The 14,708-nt window shown below is 42.0% G+C and overlaps 1 protein-coding gene across 2 annotated transcripts in view; it reads right to left on the bottom strand.

Moving 5' to 3' along the window:
* The window catches only part of PDCD4 (programmed cell death 4), a 28,351-nt gene extending 20,241 nt beyond the window's left edge, over nt 1-8,110 (bottom strand). For both annotated transcript variants that reach the window (XM_043926840.1, XM_043926841.1), the window contains exons 1-2: nt 7,957-8,110; nt 3,224-3,330 (exon numbers count right to left, since the gene is read on the bottom strand). In XM_043926840.1, coding sequence (XP_043782775.1) covers nt 3,224-3,266 — 43 coding nt within the window. In that variant the 5' untranslated portion in view covers nt 3,267-3,330; nt 7,957-8,110. The remainder of the gene's footprint in view (nt 1-3,223; nt 3,331-7,956) is intronic.
* Nucleotides 8,111-14,708: the final 6,598 nt, after the last annotated feature.

The raw sequence follows: 14,708 nt of genomic DNA, 5'->3' as shown, positions 1-14,708 counted from the left end.
CTTTTGGGCATACACACTGAGGAAACCAGATCTGAAAGAGACACGTGCACCCCAATGTTCATTGCAGCACTGTTTATAATAGCCAGGACATGGAAGCAACCTAGATGCCCATCAGCAGATGAATGGATAAGGAAGCTGTGGTACATATACACCATGGAATATTACTCAGCTGTCAAAAAGAATTCATTTGAATCAGTCCTAATGAGATGGATGAAACTGGAGCCCATTATACAGAGTGAAGTAAGCCAGAAAGATAAAGAACATTACAGCATACTAACACATATATATGGAATTTAGAAAGATGGTAATGATAACCCTATATGCAAAACAGAAAAAGAGACACAGAAATACAGAACAGACTTTTGAACTCTGTGGGAGAATGTGAGGGTGGGATGTTTCAAAAGAACAGCATGTATACTATCTATGGTGAAACAGATCACCAGCCCAGGTGGGATGCATGAGACAAGTGCTCCGGCCTGGTGCACTGGGAAGACCCAGAGGAGTCGGGTGAAGAGGGAGGTGGGAGGGGGGATCGGGATGGGGAATAAGTGTAAATCTATGGCTGATTCATATCAATGTATGACAAAACCCACTGAAATGTTGTGAAGTAATTAGCCTCCAACTAATAAAAAAATTAAAAAAAATAAAAAAATAAAAAAAAAAAAAAAAAAGAAAGCCTTCCTCAGTGATCAATGCAAAGAAACAGAGGAAAACAATAGAATGGGAAAGACTAGAGATCTCTTCAAGAAAATTAGAGATACCAAGGGAATATTTCATGCAAAGATGGGCTCAATAAAGGACAGAAATGGTATGGACCTAACAGAAGCAGAAGATATTAAGAAGAGGTGGCAAGAATACACAGAAGAACTGTACAAAAAAGATCTTCATGACCCAGATAATCACAATGGTGTGATCACTCACCTAGAGCCAGACATCCTGGAATGTGAAGTCCAATGGGCCTTAGAAAGCATCACTACAAACAAAGCTAGTGGAGGTGATGGAATTCCAGTTGAGCTATCTCAAATCCTAAAAGATGATGCTGTGAAAGTGCTACACTCAATATGCCAGCAAATTTGGAAAATTCAGCAGTGGCCACAGGACTGGAAAAGGTCAGTTTTCATTCCAATCCCAAAGAAAAACAATGCCAAAGAATGCTCAAACTACCACACAACTGCACTCATCTCACACGCTAGTAAAGTAATGCTCAAAATTCTCCAAGCCAGGCTTCAGCAGTATCGTGAACTTCCAGATGTTCAAGCTGGTTTTAAAATGGGGTCACAAAGAGTAGGACACAACTGAGTGACTGAACTGAACCACTACTGATCTGACTTTAAGAAAACCCAAGTTTAAAAGATAAAAAAAACATTGAGTACAGAATTGGAGAAGGAAATGGCAACCCACTCCACTGTTCTTGCCTGGAGAATCCCAGGGACGGGGGAGCCTGGTGGGCTGTCGTCTATGGGGTCGCAAAGAGTCGGACACGACTGAAGCGACTTAGCAGCAGCAGAGTACAGAATGTGGTGACTTCAAAGTCATTTTCTACTGTGTACTAAATCCTTCTTTCTGAATTCTCTAACATCTCAATAACCAACCCAACATACATTACACCACAGTACCAGACAATCACACTTTCAATTACTAGTCCACTGAATTATGTTATTATATTTAACAATATAAGCACATTTTCATTTGTGACACACATAATACGTGCTATGGGCATGACACATATGCACAGTATCTCACTTAATCCCAGTAATAAACCTTTAAAGTGGGTTATTTACAATTCCAGCTTTACATATGAAGAAACTGAAGGTCAAAGCACATAACCTACTTCCCCAAAGTAACATAGCTGGTGAAAGCAAAAGCTGGAATTAATATACTAGTCTGTCTAACATGGACTGTTACAGGTTAAATTGACTGCGAGAGACTGTCTAAGGCTCATCCAAGCAGTGAAGTATTTAAGGATGAACTGAGCAGAGACACCAAGAACAAGGTTAGAAACAGAACTTGTTACAATTAGAAAACAGTATAAAACTTAGAGCTGTGGTATCTAATAAATAATGTAAGTCAAAGATGTAATTTTAAATTTCCTAATACTCCTATTAAAAACTAAAAAGGAAATATTGAAATTTATTTTAATATATTTTATTTAATGTGATAGATTCATTTTATCATTTCAACATGTAACCAATAGAAAAAGTTTTACACCTACAATACATCTCAATTCTGATACGACACAGTTTAAGAGCTGAGTGGTCATATGTGGCTACTGGCTATCATACTAGACAGTACAGAGAAGAAACAATTATCCACCTGTGAAATATATTCTTAAATTTTATCATTACCATTCCCACCTGAACGAAGCAGGGACATAAGACTCATTTATAATCCTAAAAAACAAGTATTCATAGAGCTATTGTATATAGTGGCACCAAAATAATCATTAATTATTGTAGTAATTTTTTTCATCAGTAATTTTCTGGCACACTTAAAATAGCAAAGAAGCTTCAACTTCAAAGTGTGAATTCAGATCAAAGAACTGGATACAACAGTGAACCAAAATCATTAAAAAATGAAGCTGTAATATTAAAAAATGAAATATGCTAAACATTCAATTACATGGAGTTTTTTTCAGTATTAATCATAAAGCAAAGAATTACCTAAAATGTACCAACATGAAAAGTTCTCGCTACTGAGAATATTTCATAATCCTAATTAGCTCTCTACAAAGATTATCCTGAAAGGTATAGACACATTTTAAGTGATTGAAAGTTATTTTGGACATCTATCCTACAAAATCATTTTTACACACAATAATGTACTACTGAAGCATCACGGAAAATTGGGGAAAATACAGTTAATTTATAATAAATTATTAGTTAGGAAAGATATCAATGATACCAATAATAGTTTATATTATAGAAACTGCTAACTAGCGCATCTGAAAATAGTAATGATCAGGTTCACTATTCTTCTTCCATCTACACCATAGAGTTTATTATAAATACTGGAGAATAATGTATGAAATGTGAAAAGACACACAGAAAAATACATATGATGAATTTCATAAAAATAAGAATCACTGACTTGATTTTTAAAATAATATGACCTGATTTCTTATAGCACGAGTTAAGATGGTTTTTAAAGTAAAGATGTTTTCATAAAATTCGGAATGGCCTAAAACTTTCTCACAGTACAGTCAAGATTCAAGATAATTACTTACCTGTAGGGTTTACATTCAGTATCTGCTCATTTTCTACATCCATTGTTCCTTAATTTCACTTGCACTGATTAAATTACCAAATGGAACTCTTCCTTTGGGATGTATTTCTTTAAAAAGAAAAAAAGAAAAAAAAAACTTCAGTATCTTCCAAACTCACATAATTAAGGCCCGTTTAATTTACTTACTCAGACTGTTTAAAAAAAAAGCACCACATAATTCCTTTTTTTAAGAGTTCACTTTACTTCCCCTAATTAACATTTGGTTTCAATCTTCTTGATAAGTTTACCTGTGTCCAAAAAGGAAAAAAAAAGTCCATATTTCTGGATGTGGCAAAGCACCCCTGTACCTTGGAATTAAAAGATATATTTGCTAAACATGCTTATTTCAAGTTAGAGTAGATACACATTCCAAATTTTTTAAAAATACCAGGGCTCATAATTAATCTGCTACATCTAGATATTGAAGTTTGTTGCCAACTAACTATAAGAACTAATACTTTAAAATGCAAATAACACAGTTTTGGCTAAAAAAAAAAAAAAAAGACAAGATTATCTTATTTTTCACACTAAAACATATCTGAAAGCAGATCTGCCATTTCATCACCGAGGCACCTATAATTACTGTTACAAAGAAATTTTTTAAATTAGTATTTTCTATAATGAGAGCATTATTTTTATAATCTGAAAAACTCACTCCTTTTAAAAATCTTAACTATTTAAGAAAAGAGTAAGCACAATGACATTACTGCTAAGTCACTTCAGTCGTGTCCGACTCTGTGCGACCCCATCCCTAGGATTCTTCAAGCAAGAACACCGGAGTGGGTTGCCATTTCCTTCTCCAATGTATAAAAGTGAAAAGTGAAAGTGAAGTCACTCAGTCATGTCTGACTCTTCATGACCCCATGGACTGCAGCCTACCAGGCTCCTCCGTCCATGGGATTTTCCAGGCAAGAGTACTGGAGTGGGGTGCCATTGCCTTCTCTGACAATGATGTTAGCACCTCAATATTTTAGACCCTTATTTCAAAATGGTTTGAATATTACTAATGCTGGAAGGTCCTAGTTGATGAAATCAGTTACCTTTTATTTAGACAATTAACTTAGCAATAAAAATTCACTGTTTGAAAAAAGACTATCAAAATACATTCTCATGAAAATTATCACCAGAAAGTGTAACCAAATACAATTTTAGAATCTCTCTGGAAATATTTTTAAAATAATGATTTAGAGTACTTAAGTATCTGTTTAGAAGTAACATAAGTTAGATATGTCATTCAGGTCATTTATAATCATTTCACCAGCAGTGTGCCCTTTTTCAAAGATATGTGTGTTAGTCACTCAGTTGTGTCCAGCTCTTTACAACCCCATAGATTGGTGCCCACCAGGCTCCTCTGTCCATGGGATTTTCCAGGCAAGGATACTGGAGTGGGTTGCCATTTCCTTCTCCAGGGGATCTTCCTGACCCAGCGATCAAACCAGGTCTCCCACATTGCAGGCAGACTCTTTACCATCTGGGTCACCAGGGAAGTCTAGTGACTTTTTAAAGACACAAAATGCACAAATTAAAGAAAATGACTAATAAACTAATTACAAAAAAGCATTTAGTTTTCATGTAACATAACCTACTGTTAGTTGTCATTTTAGAAAAATGATACGCCTCCTGCAACTCAAAGGAAAAACTGACTTTTACATCTCTTAACATACACCATTTTAACATCTTGTAAGTTTTACAGCCCTTTCCTTCAGAAAAGGGTATTATTTTGTGAAACAAAAATGAACACATACCTTATGCTAAAATTTCAAGTTTCTTAATGTGGCATAATCCTTAGGCTACTGAGATGCTACCATAATGTTTCAGAAGTTAAGAAAATGGTGAAATCACTCTCATTCTATTCAGAAGAAACAGGCATATGGATTCTACATAAATATCTTTCAGTATCATAACTCCTACCAATTTCAGATTTAGGGGGAAAAAATGAACCTTAGAAATACACACATAAAGATAAATGAACAAACAGTTCGTAAACCTAAACATTAGTGTCCTCCATGGCTGAAAATGCCAAATCTATTTCATTTCAGTAGATGAATCACATGTTTTGCAAAGAGAAAATGTCACATGATATGCCTGTGAGATTTTTAAACTAGAGTTACATTTTAAAAATCTTCTTCAATCTTGATATAAGTATAATCTTCAAGAGGACACTTTCCGCAGAATTTAGCTAATAAAGTATAACTGATGTTTTAAAAGCCCCTTAGAATTCAAAAACAATTTTACATGCGTTATTTCATGTACCACTGAAAACAATCTTGAGGTAGGAACTCCACTGTTCACACAACTTAACAGAATCAGAGAAAGTGCTCATTGGAAGAACCAGGATTAGAACCCTGACCTTCTAAATCCAGTTCCGTGTGCACAAGCTCAATACAAGATTTTAATAACCCACAGGAAGATTCTTCTTTAGAGTTACCAGAAAGAAGCTTATTAAAACACAGACTTCTGCTGTCATATCAAATTTTTAAATACTGCTTTTCTAACACTAAAAATAATATCCAAATTATTACACAAAAGACACTCAGTTGGACAAAGAACATTATCAGGTAATGATTATAGTTTATCAAGTTTGTTTTTATTAAATAACTATAACAACAACAACAAAAAGCCCTGTCTCGGTCTTCTGGCAATGATTAACACATTCAAGAACTCAGGACACTTGAAAACAACACAGATGTTTTAGAAGAATTTACAGAAGGACAAAGATAAGTCCCATGTTTTTACTGTCTTCAAAGTAATGAGCTTCCAGTTACTTAACAATCCGTAAGATTTTTGCCCCAAACTTAAGAAAAATATAAAGCAAAAAAAAAATCTAAACTTCACATTCTTCACACAAAACTACAAAATTTACAATAAAACTGTAAGTTAGACAAAATTAAAGGCTAACATTAAACACTGTTTTCATTTATCCATTGTGTTTCACAGAAACATACAAGCAGAAGCATCAATTTCCAAGACATTCCCAAAAAGAGCCTCACTTTTCCATCCTACCTCCCCTCAAAAATCTATTTCCTGAAATATACCTCATAAACCACTTCGACATTTTTTTGAAGTTTAGGCCATATGTTAACTAGAAAAGTACTTGTATTCACTCCAGGGCTACAACCACTGCTAACTAGCCACTTAAAATCAGCTAAAAGCATTCAACCACAATGATGCAAAAATGAGAGAAAATAGCAAAATGTCATTTATTTTTACACTCTTAAGCAACTATTTTTCTTTTCTCATTACTACAACAGAAAAAACAATCAAAATAAAATTCAAAGACGCCTGCTAAGATATTAAGGAGCTTAATAAACCTATAAAAAAGGAAAGTTAAGGGCATAAATGGTGGTGGCAGTTTAGTCGCTAAGTTGTGTCCAACTTTTGCAACCCCATGAACTGTAGACTGCCAGGCTCCTCTGTCCACAGGATTTCCCAGGCAAGAATACTGGAGTGGGTTGCCATTTCCTTCTCCAAGGGACCTTCCGGAGCCAGGAATCGAACCAGCATCTCCTGCATTGGCAGGCGGGTTCTTCACCACTGAGCCGCCAGGAAAGCTCAAAGGCATAAATACCAATAAGTAAATTTACAACATATCTGTAGTGATAATTTAAAAAGTGAGTGGTGGGTTCCTAAAAAGCCTTACGTTAGCAAGAATGCCAAAAGTCTAATTAAACAGTGAAAATGTAGGGAAAAACAGGCGGTGACATTTTTTTCCCCCAGAGGAAGGTGCATTTTTAGTCATTTTACTCCTCTGTCAGTATCTCACAACTGCTGGCTACGCAGTCAGTTCTCACTAGGGCCAGGGGAGACAGGCGATTTTGACTTCCGAAGGCAGTTCTGAAGCTCTTGGAAATAAAACAAACCAAAAGAGACTCCCCTCATAAACCACAGCATCAAATAGACAAACGCAGCAGAGCACACGCTTCACAGAAAGGGGGCTCCCTCCCTGCCTTTGTTTTCTCGGGGAGATTTCATTTAAACTAAACAAGCGCCCCTATACCCAATCTGATGCGCCGCGAAGTTCTCGCAGGGCCGGGGCGGCGGGCACGTGGCCGCCTCCCAGCAGCCCATCCCGCCGCAGCCCGGCCCGCTTCCCCGCAGCGCAGGCCCGGGCTCCTGCAGCCCCCAGGCCAGGCCGACCCCCGCAGGGTGCTGGACGCGGGCGGGCGGCTGGGCCCGGGCTCCAGTGGGCCGGGCGGGTCTGGGAACGCCTGGCCGCATCCTCAGAGCGAAACCCCAAGGAGGCCAGCGGGGCGGGGAGGGCGCAAACCCTCCTCACAGTATTTCAGTCGGGCCAGAAACCCGCCTCCCGACGCCCACCCTCAGAGGAAAATGAAAAGTCGGCCTTCTGGGCGGGGAGGAGCCCCTCGACGGCGAGAGCCCAGCGCTCCCGGCTAAGCCCGGAGGGGGATCCAAGAGGGGGCGGGCCCGCGCCGCCAAGCTCCGGGCCAGGGCCAGAGGAGGGCACCGGGGCCGGTTCTCCGCAGCCCAGGGCGTTGGAGCGGACGCGGCTGGGCCTGCCGAGCTCCGAGGAGGCGGCGGACGCCGGCCCCGCCGGCCTGGCCAGGACTCGGCCGCCGCCTCCACGACCCCCCGCCCCCCCGCCCGCCGCCAACGAGCGGCTGCCTCTCAGGAGATAGGAGCTGTGGGAGACAGCGCAGTCCTCCCGAGCGCGCGAGCCGGGCCGCCGCTACTGACCCCTCAGGCCGCCGCCGTCGCCGCCGCTGTTGCTCGCCCAGATCCCTGGTCAGCCGGCCCAGACCCCGCGCCTCAGCGTCTGTCGCTACCTCCGAGCTTCTCTGGCCCCTCTCGCTCTGTTTGTTTTTGTTTTGTTCTACCCAGTAACACGGGGGCGACTGGGCGCCGTTTATTGGCCAATCCGAGGAGGTCTTCTGGCCAATCGTAGCGGTGGAGCTGGCGCTGCGGAGGGAAAGGGAGGGAAGTGAAACGTGGAAAGCTGGGCAAGGACGCGGGAGGACGCATGCGCATCAGGCTTTGGGGCCTGGCTGGTGGGGGAGTGGCCGGGGAGAGTGAGGGGGGGCGGGGAGTTGGGGGGTGGGGGGCGCTGCTGGGAGGCCCGGCTGGAGGGAAGCGAGGACGGAAGGGCAAGGCCTCAGGCTGCGGGCACCCATCCTCCTTCCACGCCAGTCAGCAAGCTCAGCTGAAGCAAAGGCTTTGGGCTTCCCGAGGGTCCCGGCCTCAATTTCCCGATGCTCCTCAGGGGAATACTCTTCTCTCATTCCTTCTCCCGCTGCCCCCTGCTCACTCCTTGGCTCCTACTGTGTGCAAACCCCACGCTAAGAATATTAGTGAATGCTCTCAATCCTTTGAGGTGGAAATCACTCACATTTCATAGATGAGAAAACAGACTCAAAAACTCTTTGAAGTCCCTTTGCTAAATGTGACTACTAGGATTCCTGGGATTCAACCTCACAGGTTTCCGGCTCCAAGGTTGAGGTTTTCAACCATGGCTACAATTTCGTTATTGAAACTTCAGCCCCCCGTGGCTGTTCCTGCATCTTTTCTTCCTATCTAGGTTTTCTTTGGCTAGTCTTTTCCTCACATCCTCCCTAGCTTCCCTGTTACCTGAGACAACCACCAGAACTTGTCTGCTGTCTCTGTGCTCTTAGGAGAGGACTCAGCCAGGATCTGCAGGCAGATTTTCCGATTGTCTGATGTGCAACACCTCAAGGGTGTCCATAGCCTCTTTGGAACCAAATTGCGTCCTCCCCCACCAGCAAGCTCTTTCTCCTGGCTTACCTCTTTCTGCCAGTCACCCTGCCGGGGAATCATTTGTAACATACACAAAACAAAAATCTTTTTCACCGGCTCCCCGATACCTACTTGGAGCATCACCTCAGCCCAGCGTTCATGGCCCGTTGGCTGTGACATGAAGACTTTCCAGTCCACACCACTCCCAGTCCACACATACACACACACCACCGACTGGAACCCACTTGGACTGCTCTCTGTTCTGTATGTTTTGATATGATCTTCCAGTCCCCTGATTCTTCACAGTTTGGGCTTTTTGCACCTATAAAGACACTGCTCACATTCTACCTGGCATTTTATCTGAGTCTCTCTCTCTTATTCCCCATTAGCCTTTCACCTCGTTGAGAGCAAGACCTGTGTGTTATTCATCTGTTATTGTTGTAGGGCTTTAAAAAAATGTCTTGCACGTTTATTGTAACAGTGCAATAAATCCAACTTGATCTAGATTCACAAAGGTTCTCAGCAGTTGGTGCTCATCCTCACCTCCTGGCTTGGCCAGGCTCCGAATTAGCTTTATGAGTCACTGTGTAAAAGCAAAGCTTCCTGATCAAAAGTTAATTTCATTTTGTAGTTTTCTCCCATCACCTGCAACTGTCTCCATTCCCTTCTCTGCCAGAGCACCTCTGTCTTCCACTGAGCAGTGACTGCTGGCTCTTTTTTCTCATCCGTCCTGCTCTATCTGCCTGTTTTCTCTGTTTCTGATTCCTGCAGATTCTTTCATTTATTCTTTTAACATATAACCTATGGCAAACACAGGCTGCAATGGGGAAGCACCCCAAGAACTGAGATAACAAAAGAATAGGATATGATTACCTATTTTTAAAAGCATCTAAAACAACTGCTATCTTCAAGCAAATTACCCTTAAAAGGACCTATTATAAAATAAAATGTTCCCATTCTTTTTACCTATTATCTCAAAGGCTACCCATGATGCCTGGCATCCCAGGACCCACATTAGGGAATGCCCTGTTGTTGGATGTAGTTGATCAGTTTGGACCAGGCAGTCAGGAAGTAGGGTTCTAGTCCTAGCTCTCCTCACTAGCTACGTGTAAGAACTTCAGCCCCTCTTGGAACCTCTGTTTTTTCACCAGTAAAGTTCAGAAATTGGTCTCAGTTACTAGTTCCCAGGATATTTCCCAAAGAACCTGAATTTTGTGGAACTTTAATGGATATTTTTTTAAATGGAGGAGGGATTATTTCATAATTAAGTTGATTTGAAAATTAATTGCTTAAATAAAGCTAAAACTGGTTTTTTTGTTTTTTTGTTTGTTTGTTGCTCCAACTCTCCTCTGTATCTTTCAGAAGCCGATGTGACTTGAGAATCTTGAGGGACTAGTGTAGGAAGTCCAGTAACGTTTTTCTGACTTACTTAAACCCAGAACAAAAGTAACAGAATCTGTATTAGAAACCAGTCCAGAATATACAGATGACAGCCTCTATCACCAACATTCCTCCCAGCTGTTTTGAACACTGGCCACTTGTGTCTTTCCTAAACACTTTAAAAGAATTAAAAAAAAAAGAATAAGCTGAAAAATGAGAAAACACCAACCAAGCACCACCAAATCAATCCTCAGATATTTACTGTGTGCTAATTCTATGAGAAGCACAGAGCTGATCCAGGTGTGTTCTTGGCAAAAGGCATCGTGTTCTACATTAGGGTAGGTGATATCTGAAGCGTAGAGCTGCCCAAGCTCTTGGGCCACTATGTACCTTTTCATTTCACATTATAATTGCTCACAGACTTTTCCATTTCCTAAAGCCCTGTTCCTAGGGGTTCTATTAATTTGGCTGTTGAATGAGAGAAAAGGAAAGTGCCCGTCCCCGTAATTCATTCTCTCCAGAATGATGGAATTACAACTTTCATTTCCCTTAAGAATGACCCATTGTGAACCCTCTTACACTGTTGGTGGGAATGCAAACTAGTACAGCCGCTATGGAAAACAGTGTGGAGATTTCTTAAAAAACTGGAAATAGAACTGCCATATGACCCAGCAATCCCACTTCTGGGCATACACACTGAGGAAACCAGATCTGAAAGAGACACGTGCACCCCAATGTTCATAGCAGCACTGTTTGTAATAGCCAGGACATGGAAGCAACCTAGATGCCCATCAGCAGATGAATGGATAAGGAAGCTGTGGTACATATACACCATGGAATATTATTCAGCCATTAAAAAGAATTCATTTGAACCAGTCCTAATGAGATGGATGAAGCTGGAGCCCATTATACAGAGTGAAGTAAGCCAGAAAGATAAAGAACATTACAGCATACTAACACATATATATGGAATTTAGAAAGGTGATAACGATAACCCTATATGCAAAACAGAAAAAGAGACACAGAAATACAGAACAGACTTTTGAACTTTGTGGGAGAATGTGAGGGTGGGATATTTCAAAAGAACAGCATGTATACTATCTATGGTGAAACAGATCACCAGCCCAGGTGGGATGCATGAGACAAGTGCTCCGGCCTGGTGCACTGGGAAGACCCAGAGGAGTCGGGTGAAGAGGGAGGTGGGAGGGGGGATCGGGATTGGGAATACATGTAAATCCATGGCTGATTCATATCAATGTATGACAAAACCCACTGGAAAAAAAAAAAAAAAAAAAAAAAAAAAAAAAAAAGAATGACCCATTGCAGGAGCTTAAGAGATGAAGGGTCACTGCTACGGCTGAGGGTGAGATAACTCTTCAGAGTTGGCCACAGAAACTCTGGGCTGTGTGGTCAGTTAGACATTATGTACTTTGTCTTCCCCAGACCCTTCATGTTTAAGCACTAGTTGATAGCTCGAGGGGCACAAAGTGTGTTTACTTTGTTAAGGTGTATGGTGGCGGAATGAGGGTGGTTTCTAGTTTTTGCCTATAAAGACAAGTTATTGACTGTGTCCATAGCTAGCTGCGTTGCTTTGTTTCACTTCCCCTCTGGGTTGATCAAATGTCTCGATTTCTTGCACTGTAAAGGAGTTGGCCCTGCAGGGACTCTTGAGCTATTTTACTTCTGATACCCCGTGATACTGGGCAAGGCACTAAGATGGCACCTCTGGGATTCTGGTAGTGGGGGGACAAATGATGAGAGGGTTTGCTGTGGTGGCAGGGGAGAATTCTACCAGGTTTGAACAGAGGGACCATCATTCTCATCCCAGGAGCTTTCTCTGAATGCAACACTCAGATAATATCACCTCCCTCCATCCCAAAGGCCAGTGTAGGGTTGGGAGTGCTAATGAGTTAATGTGGATAAATTACTTAGAAAGGTACAGATGCTAGGCAAAAGATAAGTACCCCAGATTACTGCTATTGCCTGTAGAACCCTCTAAGGCCTTTTCATTCACTGGGCAAAGCCCCATTTGAGAACACAAGTTTCTTAGTAAGCAGTGTTCATGCCCGTAAATGAGATCAAGAAGAAGCCACCCCTCTTTGGGCACTATGGAAGGCCTTTGCCCACTTCCTTCCAAAGAACTTTCAGACACTACTGTCGCTTACAACTTTATCTGCTTGAACTGACATCTTGCCTCCTATTCAGTCAAACCAAAAACTGAATTCCAGGAATTCCTGTAAGGCACTGAGTTGTTCTTTAGCACAAATGGTAAAAGACATAAAAAAGATGCTCTGAAGAAAGAGAGAGCTGCAAAAAGAATCCTAATGATGACAGTAGCTGACATTTGTGTTAACACTTACTGAGCACTTTCACCCCCTCCCTGTGAAGTCCACAAGCAGGTATCACTCTCTCTGCTTTACAGATGAGGAAAACGAAACTTGACTAGATCACTGGTAACCATGGGAATTTATATTTTATCCTGAAAAGAAATTGGGGGATCTCTAATCCAAACTCTTTGTTTTACAAATGGAGAAACAGAAAACCAGAGAAGTTAAGTGAGTTGCTCAAAGCAACACACCTAGTTAGTAGCAGAGCCAGAGTGCAAATGAAGTCCCACGATCTCAGCCTTGCACAGGCAGGGAACATGTTGACAGGAAGAATCCAGACCTTCTGGCATTCAGTCCTGGCCTGCATTATCTCTGTCACTCAGCTCTGAGTCTCATGGATATAAGTTAAATACATGAACGCATGTCTGGTTCCCAGAGCCTCAGGTGAGCCCATTTTGAAGATGTGGGCTTTCTGAAAGTGAGGAAAGAAGGTAGTAACATAAGGCCTGGGAGGCTTTGGATGATGTTCAGAAGTTGTTCTTGGGGGCATTTTCAAGAATCTCTTTCCTAGAGTAAACAGCATAGAGTCATGTGAAGCATGGCACGAAAAAGTAGATGCCGTGTTTAAAAATAGTGTGTACCAAGAAAGGCTAATGAGGTTTTACTTCCCCATTTCAAGTTTTGAGAGGTTTTCTTGGTGCATTTGTCATTGTGTTCTTCCCCCACCCCCACCAGATCACCCCTGCTACCTGAGGATTTAGAAATAAGCAAAACTGGGGTCAGGGAACTCCAGCAGATCATCTTTTCCCAAAGAGCCCGTAAATTGTAACACATCTCCTACACCTGGCCTGAGTTGTAGGCTCATGAAAACTCCAGCTCCTGAAATTGTGCAATTACGGTACCATTCAGCCCTGTGCTTCCAGTGCTTTCTACAACTGCCACACCCCGCATCGAATTAATTGTGTTGGGTCAGAGTAAAGAAGTTCTCCAGTTGTGTCTCTGGAGCTTTTTTTTTTTTTTCTCATTCTTCTGGAGCACTGGGTCCTCAGCTAGGCTTTGCACTTTTTGGAGTTCATCCCCTCCTCTCCAGTGAGTTCTGAGTGTGCATAAACTGCCATTACACACCCCGCTAGTCTGCATCTGCACAGTTGCTGCTTGCCACCCAAAGCAGGCCCAAGGAGTCTGACGTGGAAATGATGTGGACTCTGTGCTGGGAAATAAGAGGAGTGACCATGGGTTATGATTATGAGAGCCTGATCTACAGAGAAACACAACCAGGGAAGGCTTGAGGGGGTGGAGAGCAGACTGAAGAGGTCAGTGCTGGACAGAGGGAAACATACCAAGAAAAGGAAGTTAATGAAGAAAGGAAGTTAATTATCAAACTTCTATCTATTTGGGGGGTAAAAAGAAAGTAGTGGAAAGTAAGAAAAGAATGGGGGTGAGCCAAGAGGTATACTGCTTTTTATTATGAAATGTTTATGATAAAGTGAACTTAACCCCATGGAAGGTCAGAGACAGATGAAGATCCTGGGAGATAGCCTAGGGAGGCCAACTTGCTCAGAATACAGACGAAAGAACTGAGGCCTGGAAAGAGGAAGAGGTCTGGCTCCAGGCATGTTATAGAGAGCCACCCCACCCCTCCTCCTTTCTCCATGTGGGTCTATGCAGCACCTTGGCCTTCAGCCCTAACTCTTCCTCCATTCCGCCATCCCTCCCTTTCTTCCTTCCCTCCATCCTTCCTCCATCCCTCCCCCTCCCTCCCTCTCTTTCTGTCTCTTTATTCCTTCTTTCCTTTCTCCTTTCTGTCTTTCCAGAAAGGGCAGTTTCAGAATGAAGAACAAGGACATTTTAAAGCAGCTCCAGGAAATCCCCCAATTTTGCATTTAACACAACGTGATTGGCAGCCTTCCAGCACAACTGACAAAGCCAGCATACCAACAGGGACTAGGAGGAAACAAGGCACCCTCTAAGAACCAAGAATTCCAAAGAAAGAAAGAAAAATAACTCCTGACGGGGCCACTTAAAATCTTA

The sequence above is a fragment of the Cervus elaphus genome, chromosome 15 (assembly GCF_910594005.1).
Source record: "Cervus elaphus chromosome 15, mCerEla1.1, whole genome shotgun sequence".
In the NCBI taxonomy this organism is placed as follows: Eukaryota; Metazoa; Chordata; class Mammalia; order Artiodactyla; family Cervidae; genus Cervus; species Cervus elaphus.
Note: the sequence above shows the minus strand (reverse complement) of the source record. Positions and strands in the feature narration are given on the sequence as shown.